The 25,327-nt window shown below is 45.1% G+C and overlaps 1 protein-coding gene across 2 annotated transcripts in view; it reads right to left on the reverse strand.

The window, feature by feature from the left end:
• The window catches only part of ttll4 (tubulin tyrosine ligase-like family, member 4), a 92,358-nt gene that overhangs the window by 13,640 nt on the left and 53,391 nt on the right, over positions 1–25,327 (reverse strand). Inside the window, exons 10-17 of one of the 2 annotated variants that reach the window (XM_084478752.1) lie at positions 11,057–11,133; positions 10,488–10,682; positions 9,871–9,953; positions 8,613–8,741; positions 4,279–4,401; positions 3,620–3,718; positions 2,883–3,017; positions 1,873–2,010 (exon numbers count right to left, since the gene is read on the reverse strand). In XM_084478752.1, coding sequence (XP_084334878.1) covers positions 1,873–2,010; positions 2,883–3,017; positions 3,620–3,718; positions 4,279–4,401; positions 8,613–8,741; positions 9,871–9,953; positions 10,488–10,682; positions 11,057–11,133 — 979 coding nt within the window. The remainder of the gene's footprint in view (positions 1–1,872; positions 2,011–2,882; positions 3,018–3,619; positions 3,719–4,278; positions 4,402–8,612; positions 8,742–9,870; positions 9,954–10,487; positions 10,683–11,056; positions 11,134–25,327) is intronic. The other variant, XM_084478753.1, reaches the window with a different exon arrangement.

The following is a 25,327-nucleotide window of genomic DNA, read 5'->3' on the forward strand; positions in this document are numbered from 1 at the left end:
TGGACTAAAAATCACGGTATGATTTGAGGCATAGACGGTAACGGTATTATATATAATTATATATATAAATGCTTCTGAAGGGGTATCAGCCAATCAGCGTTCACTCCCTGAGGGACGTAACATAACAGCCAATCAGCGTTCACTTCCTGCAGTCCAGAGTGAATTGCAGCAGGAGGAGAGGTTGTTGTAGTTGTTGTTAGTGGTTGTTGCCGTTTGCGAACTCCCGGAGCTCTATATCTAAATTATATAATATAGTATAATATATAGGTATCTATATAATATAATATATAATATCACGGCCAAAAGCTGTGTGCGCCTCCGGATGATATTATGAATTAAAGACTGCGTCGGGTTCTCGTACGCCAGGCGACCCGCCGGAGCTCCCGGAGTGTTCTAGAATATCTTATAGAACACGGCCAAAAGCTGTGTGCGCCTCCAGAGGATATTATGAATAAACGTCTGCGTCTCTGGCACTACGTTGCTTCTTTAGCCCTCTTTAAGTTAAAAAAACAAAAGAAAAAGAAAGCACTCATCTAGCCTACCGGTCACACGGTAACGTCAAAATCCATATAGCGCAATAGATATGCAAATTCGATCAAACCTATGCCTGCCACAGTGGCGGGCATAGTGACACAATTTACCATTGGTCTTTTACATGACCTTATTGTGTGTTGTGTATTAATGTCATCTGCGTCCATCCATCATCGTCTGACAATGGACTACATCTGCCGGGTTTCAGATTACATCGCGCAGATCGCATACAAGCAGTGCTGCCGCTCCCCATACGCAGAGTACGCAGAGCGTGTAGGGCCCCAAGTACCTGGGGGGCCCCCCCAAGTACCTGGGAAACTTGGGGTAAGGTTGATAATTATTACATTACAATTTTCAAAATATATAAATTAATTACGAACAGGTCCACCGTTGTTATTTCTCAATTGCGAATTACACTCAGATTTTCGCATCAGAGGCGGAGCTTTCTTTATCAGCATAGTCTTCCCCCGCCAACAACCAGCGGACGTTCAACCCCCCCCGCCAACAACCAGCGCATAGGGCCCCCAAAAGCTTAGTGGCGGTTCTGCATACAAGAGCTAGCAGGGAAGTCGAAAGGTGGAGGAATTTGCTTCTATATAAACAAAGGTTGGTGCAAAGATGTCACAGTTCTTAGCAAACATTTCAGCCCAAGTGTTTATATATATATATATATACAATGTAGTGTCTACATTGTATATGTCTACCTGTCTGAGAGAGTGCACACCTACCGAGTCAAATTCCATGTATGTGAACATACTTACTACTACCATTAAATCTGATTCTGATTTTATTCTATAGTTGAGCTGGAAATTGCCAACAGAACAGCTCAGCTATTCTATATTTTATCTCAAATGTATTCAAACTTGATCACATTAGCTATTTGTTTAACGCATTAATTTTATTTGTTTCCAACCATTTTAAATGTTTTAAAGGTCGCAAAGAAATGTCGCAAAGAAATGCACACATGCTGGTGGCATGTCCCATGACATGCCACCAGGTGTGGTGTGATTAGTAATCACACCACACCTGGTGGCATGTCATGGGACCTTTAAATGGTGTGCATGTTTATCTTGTTTACTCCATTTAGAGCCATTTAACATTTCTTTGCATCTTAAACTATGTGGCTTTACAAAAACATATTTTCAACCTCACTTTGCACTACAGCACTCACCGCATTTTCTGCAGGAAATGCATTTTCTAGTGGTTATGTGATTTTTATGTGAAGGTTAATCAGATGGTGAATGAGATGTTAAGGTGTTGATAATCTGATGGTTAATGTGATGGTATTTCTATCCTAATGGGAGGTTTATCTGTGTGTGAGGTGCAGTACCTCCTCCCTACCTGCTGGAGGAGCTGGAGGCGCTCTGGCTGCAGGCCGCAACCTGCTCTCTTGAAGGCAGCAGGAAGCCAGCCAGGTTCAGCACGTCTCTGATCATCTGACCTTTTATGGTCACATCCAGAGCTGTGTTGGAGTGGAGGCTAAACACATGGGAACACAGGTAAATACAAACAGATCTGCTAAATACTCACTAAGTACATGCTATATACATGAGGGCTGTCAAGCCATTCAAATATTTGATTGCAGTAAGAAAAAAATATGTCATTTATGAAATCCCTCTGCATCATCATCCATTAAAGCAGCGGAGAGGCCGGTTAGTTTAACATGAAGCAGGAGTGGGAGCAGCCTGGTTAGAGACCAGCCTAACTACCTAAGACCACAGGACTAGTTTAACTACCATGGGAAGGATAAGACCACAGGACTAGTTTAACTACCATGGGGATGAAGACCACAGGACTAGGCTATCCCGGTAGAGGAAGGCTGGTTAGTCCTCTAACCAAGATCAATGAAACGGTCTTTGTGTTCATGGTCAACTGTAGCTCTGCCGTTATGCCATAGATTCGGGCGATTTAAATAGGAATGAAGTTAAATGATTTAAATAGGAATGAAGTTAAATGATTTAAATAGGAATGAAGTTAAATGCAGAACATAATGAATGCACGTCACATCTTTATCTATACAGATATATCTATAGATAGATCTATATACATCTATATCCATACAGATATACATCTATATAGATCTATATACATCTATATCTATACATATATATCTATAGATAGATCTATATACAGCTATATCCATACAGATATATCTATAGATAGATCTATATACAGCTATATCCATACAGATATATCTATAGATAGATCTATATACATCTATATCCATACAGATATATCTATAGATAGATCTATATCCATACAGATATACATCTATTGATAGATCTATATCCATACAGATATATCTATAGATAGATCTATATCCATACAGATATACATCTATACACACACACCTGGGAGAGATGTTGACCTCCAACACCCAGGGCTTCAGCTTGTCGTCCAGCATGATGTCAAAGCCAAACAGCTCGTGACAGCTGTAGGTGGAGCGCACGTGAACCTTCAGCAGACTGTTGATGTAGGGCTCTGACCTGCACACACACACACACACACACACACACACACACACACACACACACACACACACACACACACACACACACACACACACACACACACACACACACACACACACACACACACACACACACACACACGTATTATACAACAGGCTGGTAGTCTGAGACTCAGACTAGGGGAGGAGACTAGTGGAGGAGACTAGGAGAGGAGACTAGTGGAGGAGACTAGGGAAGGAGACTAGTAGAGGAGACTAGGGAAGGAGACTAGGGGAGGAGACTAGGGGAGGAGACGAAGGGAGGAGACAAGGGGAGGAAACTAGTAGAAGAGACTAGGGGAGGAGACTAGGGGAGGAGACGAAGGGAGGAGACTAGTAGAGGAGACTAGGTGAGGAGACATGGGGAGGAGACATGGGGAGGAGACATGGGGAGGAGACTAGTAGAGGAGACTAGGGAAGGAGACTAGGGGAGGAGACTAGTGGAGGAGACTAGTAGAGGAGACTAGGAGAGGAGACGACGGGAGGAGACGACGGGAGGAGACAAGGGGAGGAGACTAGGGGAGGAGACGAGGGGAGGAGGCGAGGGGAGGAGACGAGGGGAGGGGCCAGGTGACTCACGCGATAATGGTCTTGATGACCATGTCTTTGATCTTGTCCCAGATCAGAGTGGTGTTGATGCCTTTAGCACCGAGGTACTGCCACAGCGCCTGCAGAGCCCTGTACATGAATACATTAGTACACGGCTCTTCTTAATGCTCAACATTTGCATAATTGACCGTTGCTAAGCATAATTGACCACTGTTAAGTGTTTTTTTGCCTCTGATTCACGTCTTTCGTAGCACTCCACAAGTACTCCGGTAACTTACGAGTCCGGAGGATTCAAGACCCTCCGGGTCGCCTGTCGGTCATTATTTTCCCAATAATGACCGGTGTTCTATACATTATCCCTTACATATAGTATAGATATAGTATACATATATAGTATAGAAATATATATAGGTTGGATGTACTGCCACAGACCCTTCAGAGCTCTGTAGATATATAAAGTATAGATATTGACAAAGTCAAAGTAGGAAAAATTCAATGCATGCGCTACTCGTAAGGCAATGCCCTGACACTCAATGTAGACCAGCTACAGTGAACTGAAGAGTTCCTGACCAGGGAGGTCATATTTTCATTGTTCATAAGCAGAGACCACTAATCTGTGTGTAGATACACTTTAAGCAGCCTTCACTGCAGACATTGATATGTGAGATGTGTTCATATCTAGACATCACCATTTGTGTCCCTTGCAGGCCTTGTTGTCGCTGTTGGTCTGGTACTCTGAGTTCTTCTTGTTCACGCTGTAGTTGGTCAGGTGCATGAACTTATTACCCAGACTCCTCATGGAGGAGGAGTACCTACACACACACACACACACACACACACACACACACACACACACACACACACACACACACACACACACACACACACACACACACACACACACACACACACACACACACGTTGATCCTGTTAGTGCCAGCTGGAGGGAGGGTTTGGGGAGGACGCGGTTTGGTGGAGGAAGGACTGGGGTAAAGGAGGGGGGGAGATTAGTAGGGTGGGGTTAGTAGGGTGGGGTTAGTAGGGGGTTAGTAGGGTGGGGTTAGCAGGGGGGGTAGGAGGGGGTTAGTAGGGTGGGGTTAGTAGGGGGGTAGGAGGGTGGGGTTAGTAGGGGGGTAGGAGGGTGGGGTTAGTAGGGGGTTAGTAGGGGGTTAGTAGGGGGGTAGGGTGGGGTTTCCCCCAGGAAATGTCTTAGGCCCTGTCCACACGAATACGCGGCTTCACCGAATCCGATCTTTTTCTTAATCGTTTTCAAAAAAATCTCCGTAAACACGGCATCGTTTTCAGAAATATCTGCGTCCACACGCACCCAGTGAAAACGAACCAAAAGGCGCTTCTCTCGTCAGGGCGACGAGAGAAGCCCTGGACATGCGGAAATTCTCCCTCCACTCATTATCCACAACCATACCAGCAACAAAGTTGTCCCACCAGCTGCTAGTTCGTCCAGGTCTTGTCCAAAACTTTCTCCTGGTGGCCCTTCTGGTTACTCTGCGAGGTGGATCCAAGAGCGTGTGGCGTATGTTGTTCTCCATGGCCTTTTGTTGCTCGTCGCAGTAATATAGAAGCTGAAGGTTTTGCTGTAACAGCCCTAATAGACTGAGTAGTTTCTGTAGTACGAGCACAAGCATGTAGTCCGCCATTGCTGTTGTTGTTGTTATGATGCGTCTCGTTGCGGCGGCTGAGGTTAAAGGTTAGAGAGGCGGGGCTATGACGTCATCGTTTCAGAAAAAACCCGTTTTGGCCGTCCAGACGGATGCGCTGGGGCGGCGTTTTCAAATTTTCCCACTCTGGGACCCGTTTTCAAAAAATACCGTTTTCACCCCCTGAAAACGCCGGATCCGTGTGGACGCGAGGCCAATCCGATAAAGTATTTATCCGGATTCGAAAAAAACGGCTTCGTGTGGACAGGGCCTTAGTGAAGGTGGTCGCTGCCCAGTGCGAGGAGGCGCGGCGCAGCGCCTCTATCCTGCGTGGCTGTATATACAACCACCAGATGCCGCCGTTTCAATTCCATTTGTTACATCCCCCTGGTAACGCTTACCATGGCGGTCAGGGAAGGTGTCCTTCCCCTGTGTGGTGGGGGAGGCGCTGCTTCCCTACTTGGGCCATTTGGCGCTTCCCTTTTTGCAGCAGGTGCACCTGATTGACCTGATTGGCCTGATTGGCCTATAAAAGGAGGAAGACATCCAGCCTTTCGGTCTCTCGCTGCCTGCGTGACAGCAGCTGCTGCTGCCAACCCTTTTCTTCTTTATTTTGGTTTTGTTGCACATTCTCACTACACCAGTCCATAACACACTACACATAGTTAAGCTGCCATCTACACTGATACTTAATTTCCTTGTTAGGGCCTATATTTTTAATAAAGATACAAAAACTTGTTCACTGCGTGTCTCCCAATTTGTTATGTCATGCTTGAGCCATGCGGTCATAACACATTCAAAAAGCTTTATTGGCACGACTATTGTTGTAAACAGTATTACCAATGCATTATTTATCTATATATTTTGTACCTGATAGATGAGAGTTTTGTATTTTGTTTATGCATAGTAATAATAAAAAAAAATATATATTGGGGGCCATCCAATCTCTGTACTCCCAAAGCGAGAGCTGTGTCCGCGTTCTCGGCAGCCAGTCAGTTCCGTTCCCGGTGGGTGTTGGCCTCCGCCAGGGCTGCGCTTTGTCACCAATCCTGTTTGTGATATTCATGGACAGGATATCGAGGCGTAGTCGTGGTGGGAGGGGTTGCAGTTCGGTGATCTGAGGATCTCAACACTGCTCTTTGCAGATGATGTGGTCCTGATGGCATCATCGGCCTGTGACCTTCAGCACACTGGATCGGCTGGCAGCTGAGTGTGAAGAGGCTGGGATGAGGATCAGCACCACTAAATCTGAGGCCATGACTCTTAGCAGGAAACCGGTGGATTGCCTTCTCCGGGTAGGAAATGAGTCCTTAGCCCAGGTGAAGGAGTTCAAGTACCTTGGGGTCTTGTTCGCGAGTGAGGGTACGATGGAGCGTGAGATTGGCCGGAGAATCGGAACAGCGGGGTCGGTATTGCGTTCGCTTTACCGCACTGTTGTGACGAAAAGAGAGCTGAGCCGCAAGGCAAAGCTCTCGATCTACCGGTTGATCTTCATTCCTATCCTCACTATGGTCATGAGGGTTGGGTGATGACCGAAAGGACGAGATCGCGGATACAAGCGGCCGAGATGAGTTTTCTCAGGAGGGTGGCTGGCTTCTCCCTTAGGGATAGGGTGAGAAGTTCAGTCATCCGGGAGGAACTTGGATTAGAGCCGCTGCTCCTTTGCTTGTCAGTTGAGGTGGTTCGGGCATCTGGTAACGATGCCCCCTGGACGCCTCCCTTGGGAGGTGTTCCAGGCACGACCAGTGGGGAGGAGACCCCGGGGAAGACCCAGGACTAGGTGGAGAGATTATATCTCATCACTGGCCTGGGAACGCCTCGGGATCCCCCCATCAGAGCTGGTCAATGTGGCCCGGGAAAGGGAAGTCTGGGGCCCCCTGCTTGAGCTGCTGCCCCCGCGACACGACCCCGGATAAGCGGATGACGATGAGATGAGATGAGATATTGGGGGCATCGGTGGCCTACTGGTTAAAGAGTTGGAACGGTAACTGGAGGGTGGCCGGTTCAAATCCCGACCGGTAGTCAAAAATATGGATGGGGGGAGTGGTTGTGCAGCGCTCTCCTCTCTCTCCCCCAAAAAGGGACAATAAAGGGTAACTTAACATTGGTAGTCAAGGCGGGACCCTAGTGTTGTTAAGGCGGCTGCCTTAACCATACAGCGCTGGGGGAAACACTGGTAGGATGGTGGGGTTGGTAGGAGGGGGTTAGTAGGGTGGGTGGGTGGGTAGGAGGGGGTTAGTAGGAGGGGGTTAGTAGGGTGGGGTTAGGATGGAGTCGGGTGGGGTTATGGTGTGTTCCAGATGCCTCATACACCGACTGCACGAGTTGCTCTTGTGACATCATTTCCTGGCTTGTAGCACTTATACCATTCCCGGTCGTCTTTGTGATGGTGTCATGTCATTGACACCAGTCATCGTTATTTTTAGCTACATTAGCCTCTATGGCAGGGGTGTCAAACGTACGGCCCGCAGGCCTAATCCGGCCTGCCAGATAATATCTAATGTCTATCAGAACCGGCCCGCCGGCATATCGCAGCATTAACGCGTTGACGCGCGCCTCGGCGCGGTAACCCTGGCACGTCAACTCCGGCAGCCCGTAACCCCCCCGTCAACAATTCCGCCCGCGGACCCTGTTATAATGTAATGTCCCCAATTAATGTAAAGCAATTGGCCCGCCGGCATATCGCAGTTCAGCGTTTTCAGCGATTTCACGCCAAGCAAGACCGTGCAATGCATACATTGGTGACCGGATTAAAGCAGCAATGTAATCAACAGTGTAAGAGCATTTAAGATTGACATTAAAATGACGAACGTGGCACAAATACAAAGAAAATCTCAAATCTCATTACGGGCGCAGCCATTTTTGTTTTTTTTTGTCGTATGGGCGGCCTCAATGAACTCTGTGGACTCTTAGAATCCAGAGTGGGACCGACCAAAAGGGGCCGTGCCTCGGTGAAATGCCTAGTGGGTCTAGGAGGATAGAGGGTGGGGTTAGTCGTAGGGGTTAGGATGGGGTAGGGTGGGTCTAGGAGGATAGAGGGTGGGGTTAGTCGTAGGGGTTAGGATGGGGTAGGGTGGGCCTAGGAGGATAGAGGGTAGGGTGGGGTTAGGATGGGGTAGGGTGGGCCTAGGAGGATAGAGGGTAGGGTGGGGTTAGGATGGGGTAGGGTGAGTCTAGGAGGATAGAGGGTAGGGTGGGATTAGGATGGGGTAGGGTGAGTCTAGGAGGATAGAGGGTAGGGTGGGGTTAGGATGGGGTAGGGTGGGTCTAGGAGGATAGAGGGTGGGGTTAGTCATAGGGGTTAGGATGGAGTAGGGTGGGTCTAGGAGTTAAAGGGTGGGGTGAGGAGGGTGGGGTTATCCTACTTGCAGCTGGCGAAGCGGACAAGGCCATCCGAGAAGATGTAGATGCGCAGCGGGTCGTAGGAGGTGACGTAGACGTAGATCCTCAGGTCAAACTTGTTCCCGCTGATGAGGTAGGGCTTGTGGAGGTACCTACAGACAGTCAGCGCAAATGTACTTACTGTAAATCACTGTGGATAGAAGCGTCTGCTAAATGCAATGAATGTAGGTAGCAGACCAGATGGTAGACCATCTGTTTCGTCAGACCATCGTGGGTACATGGGGGGTTTCGACCCTAGGACCTTCTGCCTTTCGTGTGCTCTGCTCATAGAGCTACTGACGGACACGGGTCAGCAGTGGGAGGTCAGGACCGGTTTTAGAAGTAGCATTTACACCATACTTGGTCTTTCATTTACTTTGGCATCACACAGTTTGGTTTAACAAAAATTGGGTCCATGAAGGATGAAGTTGACTCATTGCTATCATTGTACATTTAAAATGAGGTACAAAGAAGTGCTGTTGGTGTCGTATGTGTTTCGTGGTGGTGAGGGTGAGGGTGTGTGTGTAGGCGAGTGAGTGAGAGTGCAAATGCGCAAGGCGCTGGGTGGGGTCGTGAGTTAGAGGCCATATGCCTCAGAGAAAAGGTGTGCTTTCGTGTACTTTTTGAAAGTCTAAACGGAAGGGGCACAGCGGATGTGGGGGGGGGCTGGTTCCACAGAGTGGGAGCGGACACGCAAAAGGCCCTATCCCCAAAGGTCTTGAGTCTAGTGCAGGGAATTGCCAGCTGGTCCTTGTCAGAGGACATGAGGGACCGCAGGGGGGTGTAGGGGTGGAGGAGGTCAGAGAGGTAACGGGGGGCCAGAGCGTGAAGGGACTTGTCTGTGAGTAGTAGAATTTTTAATTTAATGCAGAACTTGACTGGTAACCAGTGGAGCTGGATCAGGGTGGGGGTGATGTGCTGCCAGGGCTTAATGCCAGTTAAGACCCTGGCAGCTGAGTTCTGCACATATTGCAGTCTGTCCAGGGTTTTAGATGGGAGACCGGTGAGTATGGCGTTGCAGTAGTCCAGGTGGGTAGAAATGAAGCAGTGGATCAGGGTTCGGTAACTGAGTCTGAGAGTGAGGGTCGGAGTCGTGCAATGTTCTTGAGGTGGTAGAATGCAGATCTTGTGACGTTATTAATGTGGGACTGGAATGATAGGGTGGGGTCCAGTTCTAGTGATGATGTTTTGTTGTAGTGTGATCCTCCTATAGTGCTGTCATGTTGTGTGGGTCATACTGACTTCTGGACCAGTAGGGGCCTCTTCTTGGGCATCTGACACCACTTATAGATGACCTGGATACCTGTTCCCCTGGCAGAGGCAGGCTGGGGAAAAAAAATAAAAAATAAAATAAAAAAGAGAAAGAGAATTATCATTCTTTCTACGATATATTGGACACAGATTAAATGATGGACTGGGAGGTATATTGATTAGAACCTACAGCGGTAACGATATATGAGGTCATTAACTTGCATGATAAAATAAAGGTTGATGCTGCTCATTTTTAGGTTTCAGAATATATTAGAGAGGTGGTGATGGAGGTTAATGATGACAGGTCTAATATAGTGGAAAGGTGGTGATGGAGGTTAATGATGACAGGTCTAATATAGTGGAGAGGTGGTGATGGAGGTTAATGATGACAGGTCTAATATAGTGGAGAGGTGGTGATGGACGTACAGGTTAATGTTGACAGGTCTAATATAGTGGAGAGGTGGTGATGGAGGTTAATGATGACAGGTCTAATATAGTGGAGAGGTGGTGATGGAGGTTAATGATGACAGGTCTAATATAGTGGAGAGGTGGTGATGGAGGTTAATGATGACAGGTCTAATATAGTGGAGAGGTGGTGATGGACGTACAGGTTTAATGATCCACTTCTGGCGCGCCCCAGCGTCCTCCCAGGCCCGCCGCAGCAGCCTCATGTCCTGCGGCAGGATGAAGGAGCGAGGGAAGAAACTGAACTCCTGCTTCCCGAAGCGAGCTCGCATCTTAGAGAGGTTCCGCCACAGACGGTCCTTCCTCCCGATCTGGAAGGAGCCGGGGAAGTGGTTCAGCTGGAACACAACAACGCACACTGTGAGGAACCTTTATACAGACACACTGCCGTGAGGAACACAACAACACACACTGTGAGGAACCTTAGTTTATACAGACACACTGCCGTGAGGAACACAACAACGCACACTGTGAGGAACCTTTATACAGACACACTGCCGTGAGGAACACATGTACAGACACCCTGCAGTGAGGACAACATCCTGAATACAGACACACTGCAGTGAGGACAACATGTACAGACACCCTGCAGTGAGGACAACATGTACAGACACCCTGCAGTGAGGACAACATGTACAGACACCCTGCAGTGAGGACAACATGTACAGACACCCTGCAGTGAGGACAACATGTACAGACATCAGAGTCTTACCTTCTGATGCTCCTCGATGGTCTTGAAAAGAGGAGACTTCATGTGATGTCCCCAACATCCGAGCCAATCATGGTTTCCTACAACACACCAATCACGGCTCAGCACTATTCAAACACACCGATAATGGCAACAACATTTTTGCTATGTTGTAATGTAATTAGAAGAGTGATTCTAGGCAGCACTCAGCTTAACTTCTTCTCAGGCTTTAATATTAAGAGTGATGCTAGGCAGCGCTCAGCTTAACTTCTTCTTAGACTTTAATATTAAGAGTGATGCTAGGCAGCGCTCAGCTTAACTTCTTCTTAGGCTTTAATATTAAGAGTGATGCTAGGCAGCGCTCAGCTTAACTTCTTCTTAGGCTTTAATATTAAGAGTGATGCTAGGCAGCGCTCAGCTTAACTTCTTCTTAGGCTTTAATATTAAGAGTGATGCTAGGCAGCACTCAGCTTAACTTCTTCTTAGGCTTCACACCACGGTAAATGTTTAACCTTTGTTCTTGGTGTAACATTTCAAGCGATCGAGGCGCTGGCTTTGACAAAAGCAAGACATTTCTCACATTGTGGAGCCAGAAACTTATTTGCCCTAGAAAAAAACATTTTAAAGCTTAATCAGTTTTGGTGGTTCATGTTTCATTAAATAAGACTGCAGAAGATGCGGCGACGCAGCAGTGCAGAGGGGGCAGAGTGGGGCGCTTGAAGGACAATGTGTTGATTCTAAATAAAATGAAAGCACTGCTGGCACTTAAAAATTTAAAGAGGATTGGAAAGTGACTGCATGAGCACATGCAGGAGGCAGGAGCGTCTCCAGTACCTGTGAGAGTTACGCCTCATACCCACTGTACACGTCCGTCGACGGAAGAGAGTGGGCGTGTCCGACGCATGGGGTAAAACACGATCTGCGTATAACGTGAGTATAACGCGATCTGATTGGCCAACGGATCCGTCGCTGCCTGAAAAGTTAAACTTTTCTCAACTTTTGGACGCAAGAGACGGAGCCGATTTGACGGACGGACCCACAATGCATTTCTGGAGCATCCCATGTAAAGTCAATGAGATCCGTCGACGGACGTGTACAGTGGGTATGAGGCGTTAGGGTCAGGAACACTATGACGAGACGCTCTCTCTGAAGGCCAATGGAAGGACTCCAGAGGAGCACCGAGTGACAGTCTAGTGTGAGAACACTGATGGGGATATAGTCCGGAGAAATAACCAAGGGTCGTCTCAAAAGAGTGGAAAGATTGTTATTTTGTTGTATCTTATGTGAAATATAGGGCAGATTTCATTAATAACAGTAATAATAATGTGTTACATTTTTCAAACTGAGCCATGAACTTAAGTTTGTGTAAGTTTGGTTTGATATTCTGTGTATTTATTAGTCACAAAAAGATTCAAAACCACTGCTATAGTATAAACTACGCCTAAAGATATATTAATTAGGCTACACATTTTAAGACATGGCTACACAGGATAGGACACAGACTTGTAAGGCTTAAAGAGCCATTGAACCCCAAACCACATTTATTTTGTTTTAAAAATGGTAATGGTTGTCTTATATGATCGTAACCATGGTGACCTATGCCATTTTATCACTGTTGCTGAAATAAGTCCCCAATTTAGAGAAAAACTGGTCAAATCCTATGTTTTTGCCATTCTTCCCAAAACACTGAACGTTCCACTCTGCTGAACAGGGGGCATTGTTTAGTGATGTCAGAAGACCTTATGCGAGGTAGTCACGACCAAGGGGCCACGGTCTGTGTGGACGTATGGAGCCCTGACCAGTGGGCTTTTGGACACTTATTGATGACACCACGGTGTGTGTAGATGGTGAAGCTCCATCTGAGCAGATTTATTTAATGTCTGCATCCGAGTGCAGTTTAGGCTTCCTGGATACCTATAGTATAACGCTACGATGTGTGGCGGATTTCATATACAACATTGCTTATTATAACACTCACAACAGTTACACAATGATGGTACTAAAAATTTATCATGAAGTTGGCATGGGTCGTTGTAACCATGGCGATAACGTACCCTGGTAGTAACGCGTTACAAGTAACGCAAATTAGTAAAAAAGCACATTTTTCGGGTAACGAGTACTTTTCAAGTTCCTTTTTTAAGTCTGTAATTTTGCTTGAGTAAATATTTGATTTAGAATTCTACTCTTTACTCTAATTACATTTTCAATTGTGCCTTCATGCCTTGTTGTGATTCCACAGCCAAGGAGAAGAGTCGACTGTCGACATTGGGACTGAGGACTAGAAACGCCGTGGATGCAAACACGCAGGAAGATATTTTCGGCAGGGGGTGCGGAGGTGCGGGCAGGTTACGCTCCACATAGAGTTTATATAATTCTAAAGATACTTTGTTACACCGGCTCTGTATTCTGCAGACCACTCTAGAACTTGTTTGTCGTTGTTGTGTATGGTTGTGAGTGTGCGCGCATGCTATGGGTCGGCTGGATCGCAATCGTGTCAAGAACAATCTGATTGGCCAGCTATCCAAGCTAGATTGGCCAGCTATCCTGATTGGATCAGCTAACCAAGCCAGCCTGGTTAGTGTTTCATGGGTTGTGTTAAGAGCTACGAAGCTCTTACAAAGCCTTTTTGTTATATGCACAGAGCTGAAATTAATTGACATTTTTTAGTGTAAATTTGAAAAGACATGAAATTACTTTTTTGTTGTTGTATGTATTGTTGTATGTTTAATGAACAATACAGAAGAAATGTTTTAAGAGTGCATCTCTTTGGCTCTCTCACTCACTCACACACGTTTTGACTTTTTCACTGATCTAATCACTCAATACAAAAATGTAAAGTAACTTGTAATTTGACTAACTTTACAACAAAGTACTTTTTTACTCAAGTAGGTTTTCCAATGGGATTCCAATTAACTTTTATTCAAGTAGTAGGGGTGTAATGATACTCATTCGTACCAAATTTTTTCAGTAAGGGTCTAATGGTTCGATGCACATTTCATTTCGGTATGTACCGAAAAAACGTGAAAAACGTTTTTATTTATTATCACACACTCTGTGAGTGTCTTGTCTTGTCCTGATGTTTTGTGTTGAGGACCACAATGGAAATAAGTCCTGGACTTTATTGTGTTTTTATCCTCTATTGTATTTTATGTATTTTCATTTGTGTAAGGCATTTGTTTGATACAATTTAATAAATCAAATAAAAAAAAAAAAAAAAAAAATAAATTGTTTAATAAAAAAAAAAAAAAAAAAAATGCTGTACCGAAAAACATACCAAACCGTGACTTAAAAACCGAGGTACGTACCGAATGGTGACTTTAGTGTATTGTTACACCCCTATCAAGTAGATTTTGAAGGAAGTAATTTTACTTTTACTGTCTGCCTTGCCTTAGTAGAGCGATCTTGTGCTGTTGACAAACCGGATGATTACGGCCTAGGCAGGACTAGCCTTAAAGGACACGGGAAGGCCCTTGGTCTTGTATGTCTCAAGGATGGCTTCCACAATCCAATTGGACAGTCTCTGTTTGGACAAGGCATGGCACCTCCTGTGTCGTTGCCTCCATATACCGTCTGAGTGCCCGCACTGGGCAGAGTAGTGTTGCTCTTTCATCCCCATCACCTGGTAGGCGTGTGGGATCATATGCCGCCAGCGTGATGCACTGATTGGCCTAAGAGGCAGGTATCCTCTAGGGTAAAAATTAGGGATTCGGCCAAAGACTCACCCCTGAACCATCAGCGTTCCAGCTCATACAAGCCTGAGGAGCCCCCCCACCCACTTTGCTGATGCAGTTGCTAGCAGGAAGGCTGTCTTGTCAGACAGTGATTTTGATTCACTCTGCCCCAAGGGCTCAAAGGGGGGTTGACAAAGTACTTCCAGCACCAACGGCAACTCCCATGAGGGAACTCCTAAATTGTGGGGCCGCTGAATGACGCAAAATTACGATTTTTGCATAATTTAAAGCAGGAAGTGTAAGAAGGAGGGGGGGGGGGGGGTCTAAAAAAAAGTAATAGTTCCAGTGGGTGGGACTTAGGGGTGTATGGCAGGGCTATTCAACCTCCTTAACAAGTGGGCCAAAAAGGAAAACCACTGGGGGTTCAGGGGCCACACACAGAGTAAAACTATGTAAATGAATCGCTACAAATAAATCTTACTTAAAGTAGTGTTAACTTAATAGATATAGTACTACTACCGTAATTTCCCGCATATAGGCCACATCGTGGATAAACCGCAAAGCTTTAATTTATGTATAACAGAGACAGAATTGTGCATAAGCTGCACCCATATATAGGCCACACAAGTTTCAAATGGGCTAATTATATAATGAATAGGCATATAAAACCCTTCAGCCAAGTGGTCACTGCAAATCGGTTAAACTTGAACTTGCTTTTTCCCCTTAACGTTAAGACCAACTAGGCCTACTGCTTGGCACGTGCACATTTTTGTGCAGGAGAACGGCGAGAGCACATCAAACGCGTGTAGCAGCTACAGGACCTGTCTTTCTTTACTGTCTCAGAGTGCGTGTCGCTGTTAAACACCTGACAATGAGCTAGTTTACCATGATAAGACCACCATATGAATCTGGAAAAAAGGAATAAACACAGCGAGGATGCAGGGAGTTCAGCAAGGCTACAGTTGACGATAAAGGTGAATCGGTGCTGATTTATGTTAAACGTCAGCATTAGAGGAATTGACGTGTTCCCCGATGGACATATTTAACTCACAACTGTTTATGCTGTCACTGTTTTGCTTTTTGCTACCTGTCTGTGTGCGGGCTTTGCGCACCGTCAAGGGAAAGAGGCGGTGGTTGAAAAAAGTATTTTGACCGCTTATTAAGTTCACTCGTTGCTTATAATGGTTTATTCATTTCCCAGTATCATTTCATTAATTTAGAAGACAGTTTTGTTCATTTTTAAATTGTAAAATAAATACAATAATCTTTTGAAGTTGCGAGTTTTTGAAATTATTGGAAGCGAGTCGAGCTGACCTCGCCTGCTGTACCGTATATATAGGCCTACTGTACTGTATATTGGTGAAACACAACACTGCCAATGTGGCAGTTCCATGCACAACAGGGATTTCTAAAGGTTACTGTAGTGGCGGAGACTAGCGTCAGGAGGTGAATCATCCCTACAGTAGAGCTAAGAAGGTTCTACGAGCGCTTCAGACCAACCTTACCAACGAACGACATACGAAAGAGATTCTTAGTGTCACGCCCAGCTTTGCCGTGCTGGGTGTGCCTGTCTACCTGGCGTGCCAGTGGTATCTGTTGTTCCTTTATCATAACTAGGGGAGCTGTCTCTATGGGCCGTGCCAGGCCAATGGTGAGCTGATTGGACGGGAGATAAAAGACGTCCTTCCTGTCGGCTCGGTCTCTCACTGCTGCCCGGCCTGACGCGGGGAGGCTGGCCGCAGCTGCGCGCCTCATTTTCACCTCACTTTGCTTTATCCGTCATCTACTGATCTGCACTACACTTTTGGTTGTTGCTTCTCATTACTGATGGTTGGTTAATTTAATAAACGTTTGTTGCACCTTTTCAATCAGCGTGGTCTCCCTGATTATGTCAGCGCTACTCGAGCCAAGTGGTCCTGACAGTAGCAAAGAACGAATAACTTAATTAACTGAAAATAGATTTTTAGAAATCGTTTTCCTACGTATTGGCTGCACCAATTCATAAACCTCATAGCTTATGGAATTTTGGAAAATTTGTGTATAAACCGCCGCTTATAGTCGGGAAATTACGGTACATGGAATAAACTTCTTCACTTATAATCGTACCATTATAATGTTGTATAAATGTTGTTCTTACATATTTGACACATATTTAGAATTCAACAATGTTGTTTGAATCATCACAAAACAGAACTACTGTACATATGACACATTTTGAGCCTGTTTCAGTCAGTGAGAGAAAATTACACTGCCTTGATTTTACTATTTCAGCATAGTTTGGCTCATAAGTTGTAAGGCCAATCCTCATGGAGCTTCTCATTGGTCATGGAGCAACGTACCCTTGTTTTGATGGCATTCATATGAGAAAAGCTAGACTCATATATATAGTATAGGTTGAGCCAAACATTGTCAGAATAAGTGATGCCACTTTCCTGATTGTGGGGTACTGATCTCTCAATCGTTAAAGCGAAGGTAGTAGAGAAGAAGTTTGCTATAAATGAAGAGGTGATGCCTACAGTTCTGGAGAAGCCAGTGAAGAGTCTGGGAAGGTGGTATGATGCAAGCATTAGTGATAAGTCACAGGTTGAAGAATTGAGACAGGAAACTAGACAAGGTATTGAAAAAAATCAGGTCAGGGCTGCCAGGTAAGCTTAAGTTGTGGTGTCTGCAGTTTGGTTTATTGCCTCGGCTAATGTGGCCATTGACAGTGTATGGAGTTCCTCTGTCAAAGGTAGACAGGATGGAAAAAATGATCAACTCTTTTGTCAGAAAGTGTCTCGGAGTCCCACGCTGCCTAAGCAGCGTAGCCTTGTATGGGAAGGGCATTGTAGAGTTGCCAATATCTAATCTGACCGAAGAATTTAAATGTGCTAAGGTTAGACTGGAAATTACTCTTACTCAGTCCAAGGACCCAGCGGTGAGGAGGGTTGCACCCACAGTTAACGCAGGGAGGAAATGGAAACCAAAACAAGCGGTTCAGCAAGCTCAATCGGCACTTAGGCATAGGGATATCATGGGCCATGTTCAGCATGGGCGGGGGGGCTTATGGAGGGACGCAGATAAACCCTCGTGGGGTAAGGCTTCTGCAGGAGAAAGGAGGAAAATGGTAGTGGAGGAAATACATAGACTAGAGGAGACAATAAGATGTACTAATGCAGTGTCGCAGAAAAAAACAAGGGCAGTGGGTGAATTGGGAGGGAGTGGAGAAGAAGAAGATAAAATGGAAAGATCTATGGAGCATGGAGGCTAGCAGGATCAGATTTATGATAGGTGCTACATATGATGTGCTCCCATCTCTATGAAGGTATTATTGTAGCAAAAGTCTCGAGCATGCGTACACTAAAGTCACAAATGTGTAACAGTAAAGTTGAAGTCGTAAATATTTATGTTGCATGTGTACACTAAAGTCACAAATGTGTAACAGTAAAGTTGAAGTCGTAAATATTTATGTTGCATGGGTACACTAAAGTCAAAAATGTGTAACAGTAAAGTTGAAGTCGTAAATATTTTTTCTACCATTGTCAACACAAAATAGGGGCTACGAGTTCACAAGTCCTTTGTTACAGGTGCACAAATCCTATCCTGTGCATGACAACTTCAAAGAGTCATGCACTTGCCACTTTTGCTACAATCATCGCAGCGCAGTTGGTGCAAAACACATTCGCACACCCGTGTTTCATAATCTGAGAATGTGCACAACATTTGTGCATTCGTAACCCAAATGTGAACTTATGCATCAGAAGTTGCACATCTGTGAAATATTTCCTCACAAATAAAATTATATAGATCGCTATGTTCATTGAGCATTTTAATGAGCGAGTACAAGTCCATCGATACAACTGCTCAAATCTGCTGCTACGATTCTCAGCTGTTGTTTTTCCTGCGGGTACTTTTGCTACACGCCTAGGTGGTGTAGCAAAAGTGATTTGTATCCGTATGACGCAGAGTGTCCGTGGGCGGGACAAAATTGCAGCATAAACCAATGAAAGTCGCCGGCAGCGGGTGCACTTTTCAAACTACACTGGGACCTATCCAAGCAACGGAGGTGGGTATCTTACATTATGTCAAATTAAATTAGTTAGTTAAACTGAATTCCCCCCAAATTATTGCATCAACATGCCGCAAGTGTCATTCAATGTATTTTGATGGTCGCCATAATATATAATAATATGTATAATATATAAGTTCAGAAATGACTCGGATACTGCGCCGGCTGTGTGAAGTTGCCCCTTCCCTCCGCCCCCCATACCCCCCAAATCATTCGAAAATAGTTTGGATCCCATATTCAACATTCGCGGGGATCCCCGAATGTTGATCCCCAGTCGCAGGAGCGCGCAGCATGCATTGCTTTCAGTGCATTCATCCCGTGCATGTGCGCTTCCATTTCACCCCATTCACCCAAAGCTGAAAGCAAACCAAAGCATTAAAAGTAGGCCTACATGCTTTTATAATGTTTGTCATCAACAAGTTGAAAACAAAAACATGTACTTTTAATTCAGCCTTGGGTGAACGGGGTGAAATCGAAGCGCACATGCACGGGATGAATGCAGGGGATGCACGCCGCTCCTGCGACCGGCGATCCCCGGCCGCGAATCAATTAACGAATGTTGAATATCGGATCCAAACTATTTTCGAATGATTTGGGGGGTATGGGGGGCGGGGGGAAACATCACACAGGCCACGCAGTATCCGAGTCATTTATGAACTTATATATTATACATATTATTATATATTATGCCGACCATCAAAATACATTGAATGACACTTGCGGCATGTTGATGCAATAATTTGGGGGGAATTCAGTTTAACTAAGTCATTTAATTTGACATAATGTAAGATACCCACCTTCGTCGTGTAGGATGCCCTATTCTCTTCTTTCAAGACTCCAGAAAGTAAGAGTTTGCTTGGATAGGTCCCAGTGTAGTTTGAAAAGTGCACCCCCTGCCAGCGACTTTCATTGGTTTATGCTGCAATTTTGTCCCGCCCACGGACGCTCTGCGTCATATGGATACAAATCACTTTTGCTACACATGTACCACCTAGACGTGTAGCAAAAGTACCAGCAGGAAAAACAACAGCTGAGAATCGTAGCAGCAGATTTGAGCAGTTGTATCGATGGACTTGTACTCGCTCATTAAAATGCTCAATGAACATAGCGATCTATATAATTTTATTTGTGAGGAAATATTTCACAGATGTGCAACTTCAGTTCACATTTGGGTTACGAATGCACAAATGTTGTGCACGTTCTCAGATTATGAAACACGGGTGTGCAAATGTGTTTTGCACCAACTGCGCTGTGATCATTGTAGCAAAAGTGGCAAGTGCATGACTCTTTGAAGTTGTGATGCACAGGATAGGATTTGTGCACCTGTAACAAAGGACTTGTGAACTCGTAGCCCCTATTTTGTGTTGACAATGGTAGAAAAAATATTTACGACTTCAACTTTACTGTTACACATTTGTGACTTTATTGTACGCATGCTCGAGACTTTTGCTACAATAATACCTTCATACATCTCCCCAGAACTTAAATCAATGGTTTTGTGAGGATGAGACATGCACACTATGTGTGTGCAGCCTCCGCCATATCCTATCAGGATGCAAGGTCAGTCTCTCCCAGGGGCGGTATACGTGGCGTCATAACCAGGTATTGAAATGTTTGGCAGAGGCTGTTGATGATAAACGGAGAGAAGCTAATTCATCAGCCGCTAGTAAAGAGGGTAGGCAAATTAACTTTGTGCGTCAGGGGGAAAAGGCTAGACCATTTAAAGGCAGGCACAGAGCCAGGCAGCTAAGTAATGGAGGAGCCTGGGAAATGAAGGCGGATCTTATTCAGCAGGTTGTTGTCCCTCCTCACATTGTTAGCACTCGGCTAAGACCGGATATGTTATTGTGGTCGGACTTGGAGAAGATTGTTTATTTCATTGAATTTACAGTTCCTTGGGAAGACAAGAGTTGAAGTAGCCAATGAGCTTAAGAAAGCGAAGTATGCTGAAATGGCTGGAGAGGCAGCACAGTGAGGCTGGAGTACGCGACTAAGGCCTATTGAAATCGGTGCGCGGTTCGTGGCTAGATCTGCTAATAGCTTGCTGACTGAACTGGGCATTTGTGGACGAAGTCTGAGGCAGGCGGTTAGTAACATGTCCTTGGCAGCAGAACAAGCAAGTGAATGGCTGTGGACAAGGAGAAAACATACTTCCTGGCGTGCAATCTAAGGTAAGCCAGCTGAATAATGTGCTAACGTGTTTGTTTGGTCAGCGTTAGGGGTAGGGCTAGGGATACGATGCAGGAAAGAGTATTTGGATACATTAAATGTGGCAATGTGGTGGCTGCATAGAGGGGGGTGACTCCAGGACACTGGTTTCATTGTTAAGCCCTCAGGAGGTGTCGTGGGCCTAACTTAACGAAACATCGGTGAAATAGGGTGCTCGCTTGATAACCCCAATGAAATGCTGCATACTCTGTATTTACTGCTGTTAGTCGGCTACACCCTCAGACTGCACATCAACCAGTTCCATCTGAAATATGCTTTCAGCAATACAAGATAATACCTCTTTTACTTTTGCACAGAAGTCTGCATCAGGCTTGATGGAAAATGGGTCACAAGTAAACTGCAGTACCTCAATGGGAATGCTGAAGCCTTGGAATCGTGATGTTCCCTGTCAATTTTGTGATGCAGTCTGTCATGACAGGCGATATGTCTCCCCCTTGTGATGTGCTCATGAATGCACGGAGTTGTGGTAAGTGCAGCAGTTTTTTTGTGATCAGGTCTGTTTTGTAGATCGATAGCTTTGTCTTGAAGGCACAAAGTCTCTCGACCAGATCAGCGATCGACTTACAGTTCGAGATTCAAAGTGTTCATGTGTCCAAAAATGTCATGGAGAAAGTAGACTTCTGCCATAAACCGTTCATCCAACATGCGCTCCAATAGGTTCGCTGCTCGTTTGTGTTTACATGTACGAAGGAAAGACACAATCTCCGGTGTCTGTCCAAAACTTTTCCCTTGCTCAGCCATCTCACATCGTTATGTACAAGCAAGTCTGTGTGTTCGGCGCACGTGTCAGCAAGCAGCTGACGAAACAAGCGATGTTGTAGGCTGGAGGTTAAGTGGATGAAATTCATAATGCTCATGACGGTGTCCATTGTGTTTTTCAAATCACCACTGAGCTTAGCACACAACACCGACTGATGAATGATGCAGTGAAAATACTGCATATGTGGGGCTAAGGCTGATAGCCACGCCACCAGCCCCTGCACTCTGCCGATCATAGCCGGAGCGCCATCAGTAACCAACAGGCACACTTTTTGTATATCCAGTTCATGTTCATTAAAAAATGACACTATCTTTTTAAAAATCACTTCACCTATAGTGTGTCCCTCCAGCGGAATAAGCCCCAGAAGTTCCCCAGAAGTTCTCACTCCATCGAAAAACCTCACGTAAATGCAAAGCTGGGCCATGTCGGTACAGTCAGTTGATCCGTCCACAGCTATCAAAAAGCTTCCCAGACACATCTTTTGCCAGTAGTTCCACTCTGCGCAGAATTAATGTGTCTGAAAGAGGGACTTTTTTAATGGCTGAAGTGACGCTTTCTTTTACTTTTTGGTCAATAACCATCAATGACAGCAAGCATGCAATCTTTAACAGTGTCCACGTCGGCAAAGGGCCTCTTCTGTCTGGTTAGGATACACACAGGGATGCTATCATGGCTCTCTCTTGTTCCGTGCAAAACTGACCAAAAGCCATTTGACTCCGTTCAAAAGATGCTTGCAGCCCCAGTACTTTCTTTCTCCATTCCTCAGAGCCCGCGGGATAACTGGCAGCAAACAAGCCGTAATTTGAGTTGTAGTGCCTCTTTACGTTGTATTCCTTCATCACGGAAATACATTTGTTGCACAATAAACACACCGGTTTATTACTTATTGAGGATGGCAAAGAAAATAAATATTTGTTGGTCCATTTGTTTCTGAATTGGTGATTTTCACAATCAATTTTGCGTTTTTTTGGCTTGGAGAGACATCCTGAAGCGTGTTGTTAGCCTAGCTAAAGTGAGTTTCTCTGTGGCCCTCGAACATAAAATGCAACGTGAGCTTGACTGAGCCAATAGCAGGTGCAGACAAAGCCTTATAGGCATGTGTATGATTTAATACGTTTGTATTAAATAAAAATAAAATAAAACGAATGCAAACCAAAAACAAAAATTATACAATTTTATTTTTATATTTTTATTTTTTTGGGTTTGCAGGCAATCTCCTGCGGGCCAGAAAGAAATTAAGAAGCCACGGGCCGCTAGTTGAATAGGCCTGGTGTATGGTATAAACAGTATAGAGAGTACACCGGTGTGAATTTGCGCTATGGTATGGATTTGACATTTCCGTGTGACCTGTGTGACCGGTAGATCACACGAGCACTAAAGAAGCAATGCTGTAGTACCAGGGATGCAAACAGACCTATGGTCAAAAAAGAGAGATTTTTGAAGCCCGCGCCCCCGCAGCAAATATCAAATAATGACATTTCCACCAACCTCTGCCATCCCCGGCCCACCCTATACACAGACAAAGTGCAAACTGAAATTCTTGAAAATCCACAAAACGTTAATTTTGTTTAACTAGTCTTCAACACACACACACACACACTCACCTCTCCATTGGCAATCCGATTGCACATTGGAATCGGGAGTACTACACTTTCCCTGATCTTTTCGGCTGCTGAGGCCTGATTCTGGCTGGAAGCTGGTAAAGGATTGTCCTTACAGAGCAGCTGGGCCACACTTTGGGTAGATACGATGGAGGCCACTCTCCGTGTGTGTATTGTGCTCTGGCAGTGTTCCAACAGGGCATGCAGCCCTCTGGAACCATAATTTATCTCTTTAACGCAGAGAGTGCATTTAGCACATCCCTTTTTTTCAATTTTTTTAATAAAGTCTGATAGTTTGAAATTGCGTTGACTGCCTTGACCTCAATTGCAGTTTCAACTTTTAGCCAAGGCCACTTCCAACTGGTTTTACATCCTTTATCCACTTGTTGCACAGTAAGTGCCGCACTCTCATCAAATTCTCTCATTCTGCAAATGAAGAGTTTAATATTTTAGCCATACTGTAGCATAACGCGACCAGACGTCTGAAACCGGGACGTCTGATCACCCTAGACTTTCTGTATCATAACGGAGAGCAAAGTAGTTCACTCAGCCCCCTTTCCTCAATGTGCCCTGCGCCACCTTCAGCAATCTATTTGACTCAATTAAAATGTATTAAATGATTTTAGTATCCTTAAAAAAGCAGTGCCGCCTGTTGATAAGATAAGCCCACTCCAGTGTTTCCCACACATAGGCCAATATTGAACAACGAGCGCCACAAATTGATTCCGCTTTTCTTATTTATTTTTACTTGAACGCGATTTTTAAATGTAACTCCGCCAGCCCGTAATCGCGCCCCCGTAATGCTGCCAGTCCGACATGTTCCCATTCCGACAGTCCTGTGCGCGTATGCAAATTAGCCATGTGCGCCAAACAGAAGAAGGGCCCTATCTTGCGCCCGGCGCAATTGACTTTCTACACCGACGCATGTGTCATTGCTAGTTTGCACCTGGCGCAAAGCTGATTTTCCCCCGCAGCAACCAGGCACCACTACACTTGCATGTTAAATATTATGATGTCAAAGATTATTCATACGTGTGAAACTGCATAGAAATAGCGTGTGGATTGTGGAAACATTTTTTTCCCTGCATGGATGAACATGAATGAAGTATAGTAGGCTATGCCATCCGTTAAAATAATAATAATAACAATAATACATTCGAGCAAAGTATATTCCAGGCTTCCAAAACAAAATCTAGTTTTAGGGTAAATGATTGGTTGTTATTTGGGAAAGAACAGCTGATACAGCGGTAAGTTGTACTTTTAAATCAATGCATCTGCAAACACCGTACAGCAAACACATATGTTCTTGACCCAGACATCGTGTACAAGCCCATTACTTTTAGGATTGATGAGTATTTGATCGTGGGAAAAAACAGTTTTACCGCGAGTGAGTATTTAATAGAATGAATGAAGGCGGGTGATGCTTGGTGCGCGTGTGCGCACATCTGTCTAAACACACGCAAATTAAACACGTAAGTGTATGAGAAGGAAATCGAGTCAGTCGACCTGCGATAAGCAGCTGATTCTGAACGGACTCGTCTTCGAGATGGACGTGTTCTAACGCATTTTTAATCAATGAAATGTTAACACAACAGTATATATCTGACCATTTAATTTTCGAAATTTTAGGTGAAGCCGAGCTTCCCTTGCAGTAGAGAAGTCGCCACTACGAAAGAATGCAATGTATCCAACTAGCGGGATCTAAACAAACTAAGCTCCAGCGAATTACTACAATGCAGAAGTAGTGGAGAATGGCGAAACACAGCAACTCTAGCCTACTCTCAACCAAAATAAAAATAATCGCCGCCCGGTGCAGCAGTGTGAACTGCCCCGTTTTTAGAACGTCTCAGCCCGTCTCGTCGCAAGGAGTTGCGAGTTGCAAGCAGTTGCGTCGCGAATCTTTGGTCTGAACTGGGCTTTAGCATTATAAGCAGTGGCGGTTTTAGGCACTGGCGAAAAACGAGACACACAAGAAAGAAAATTATC

This window comes from Micromesistius poutassou (assembly GCF_964030765.1).
Source record: "Micromesistius poutassou genome assembly, chromosome: 14".
In the NCBI taxonomy this organism is placed as follows: Eukaryota; Metazoa; Chordata; class Actinopteri; order Gadiformes; family Gadidae; genus Micromesistius; species Micromesistius poutassou.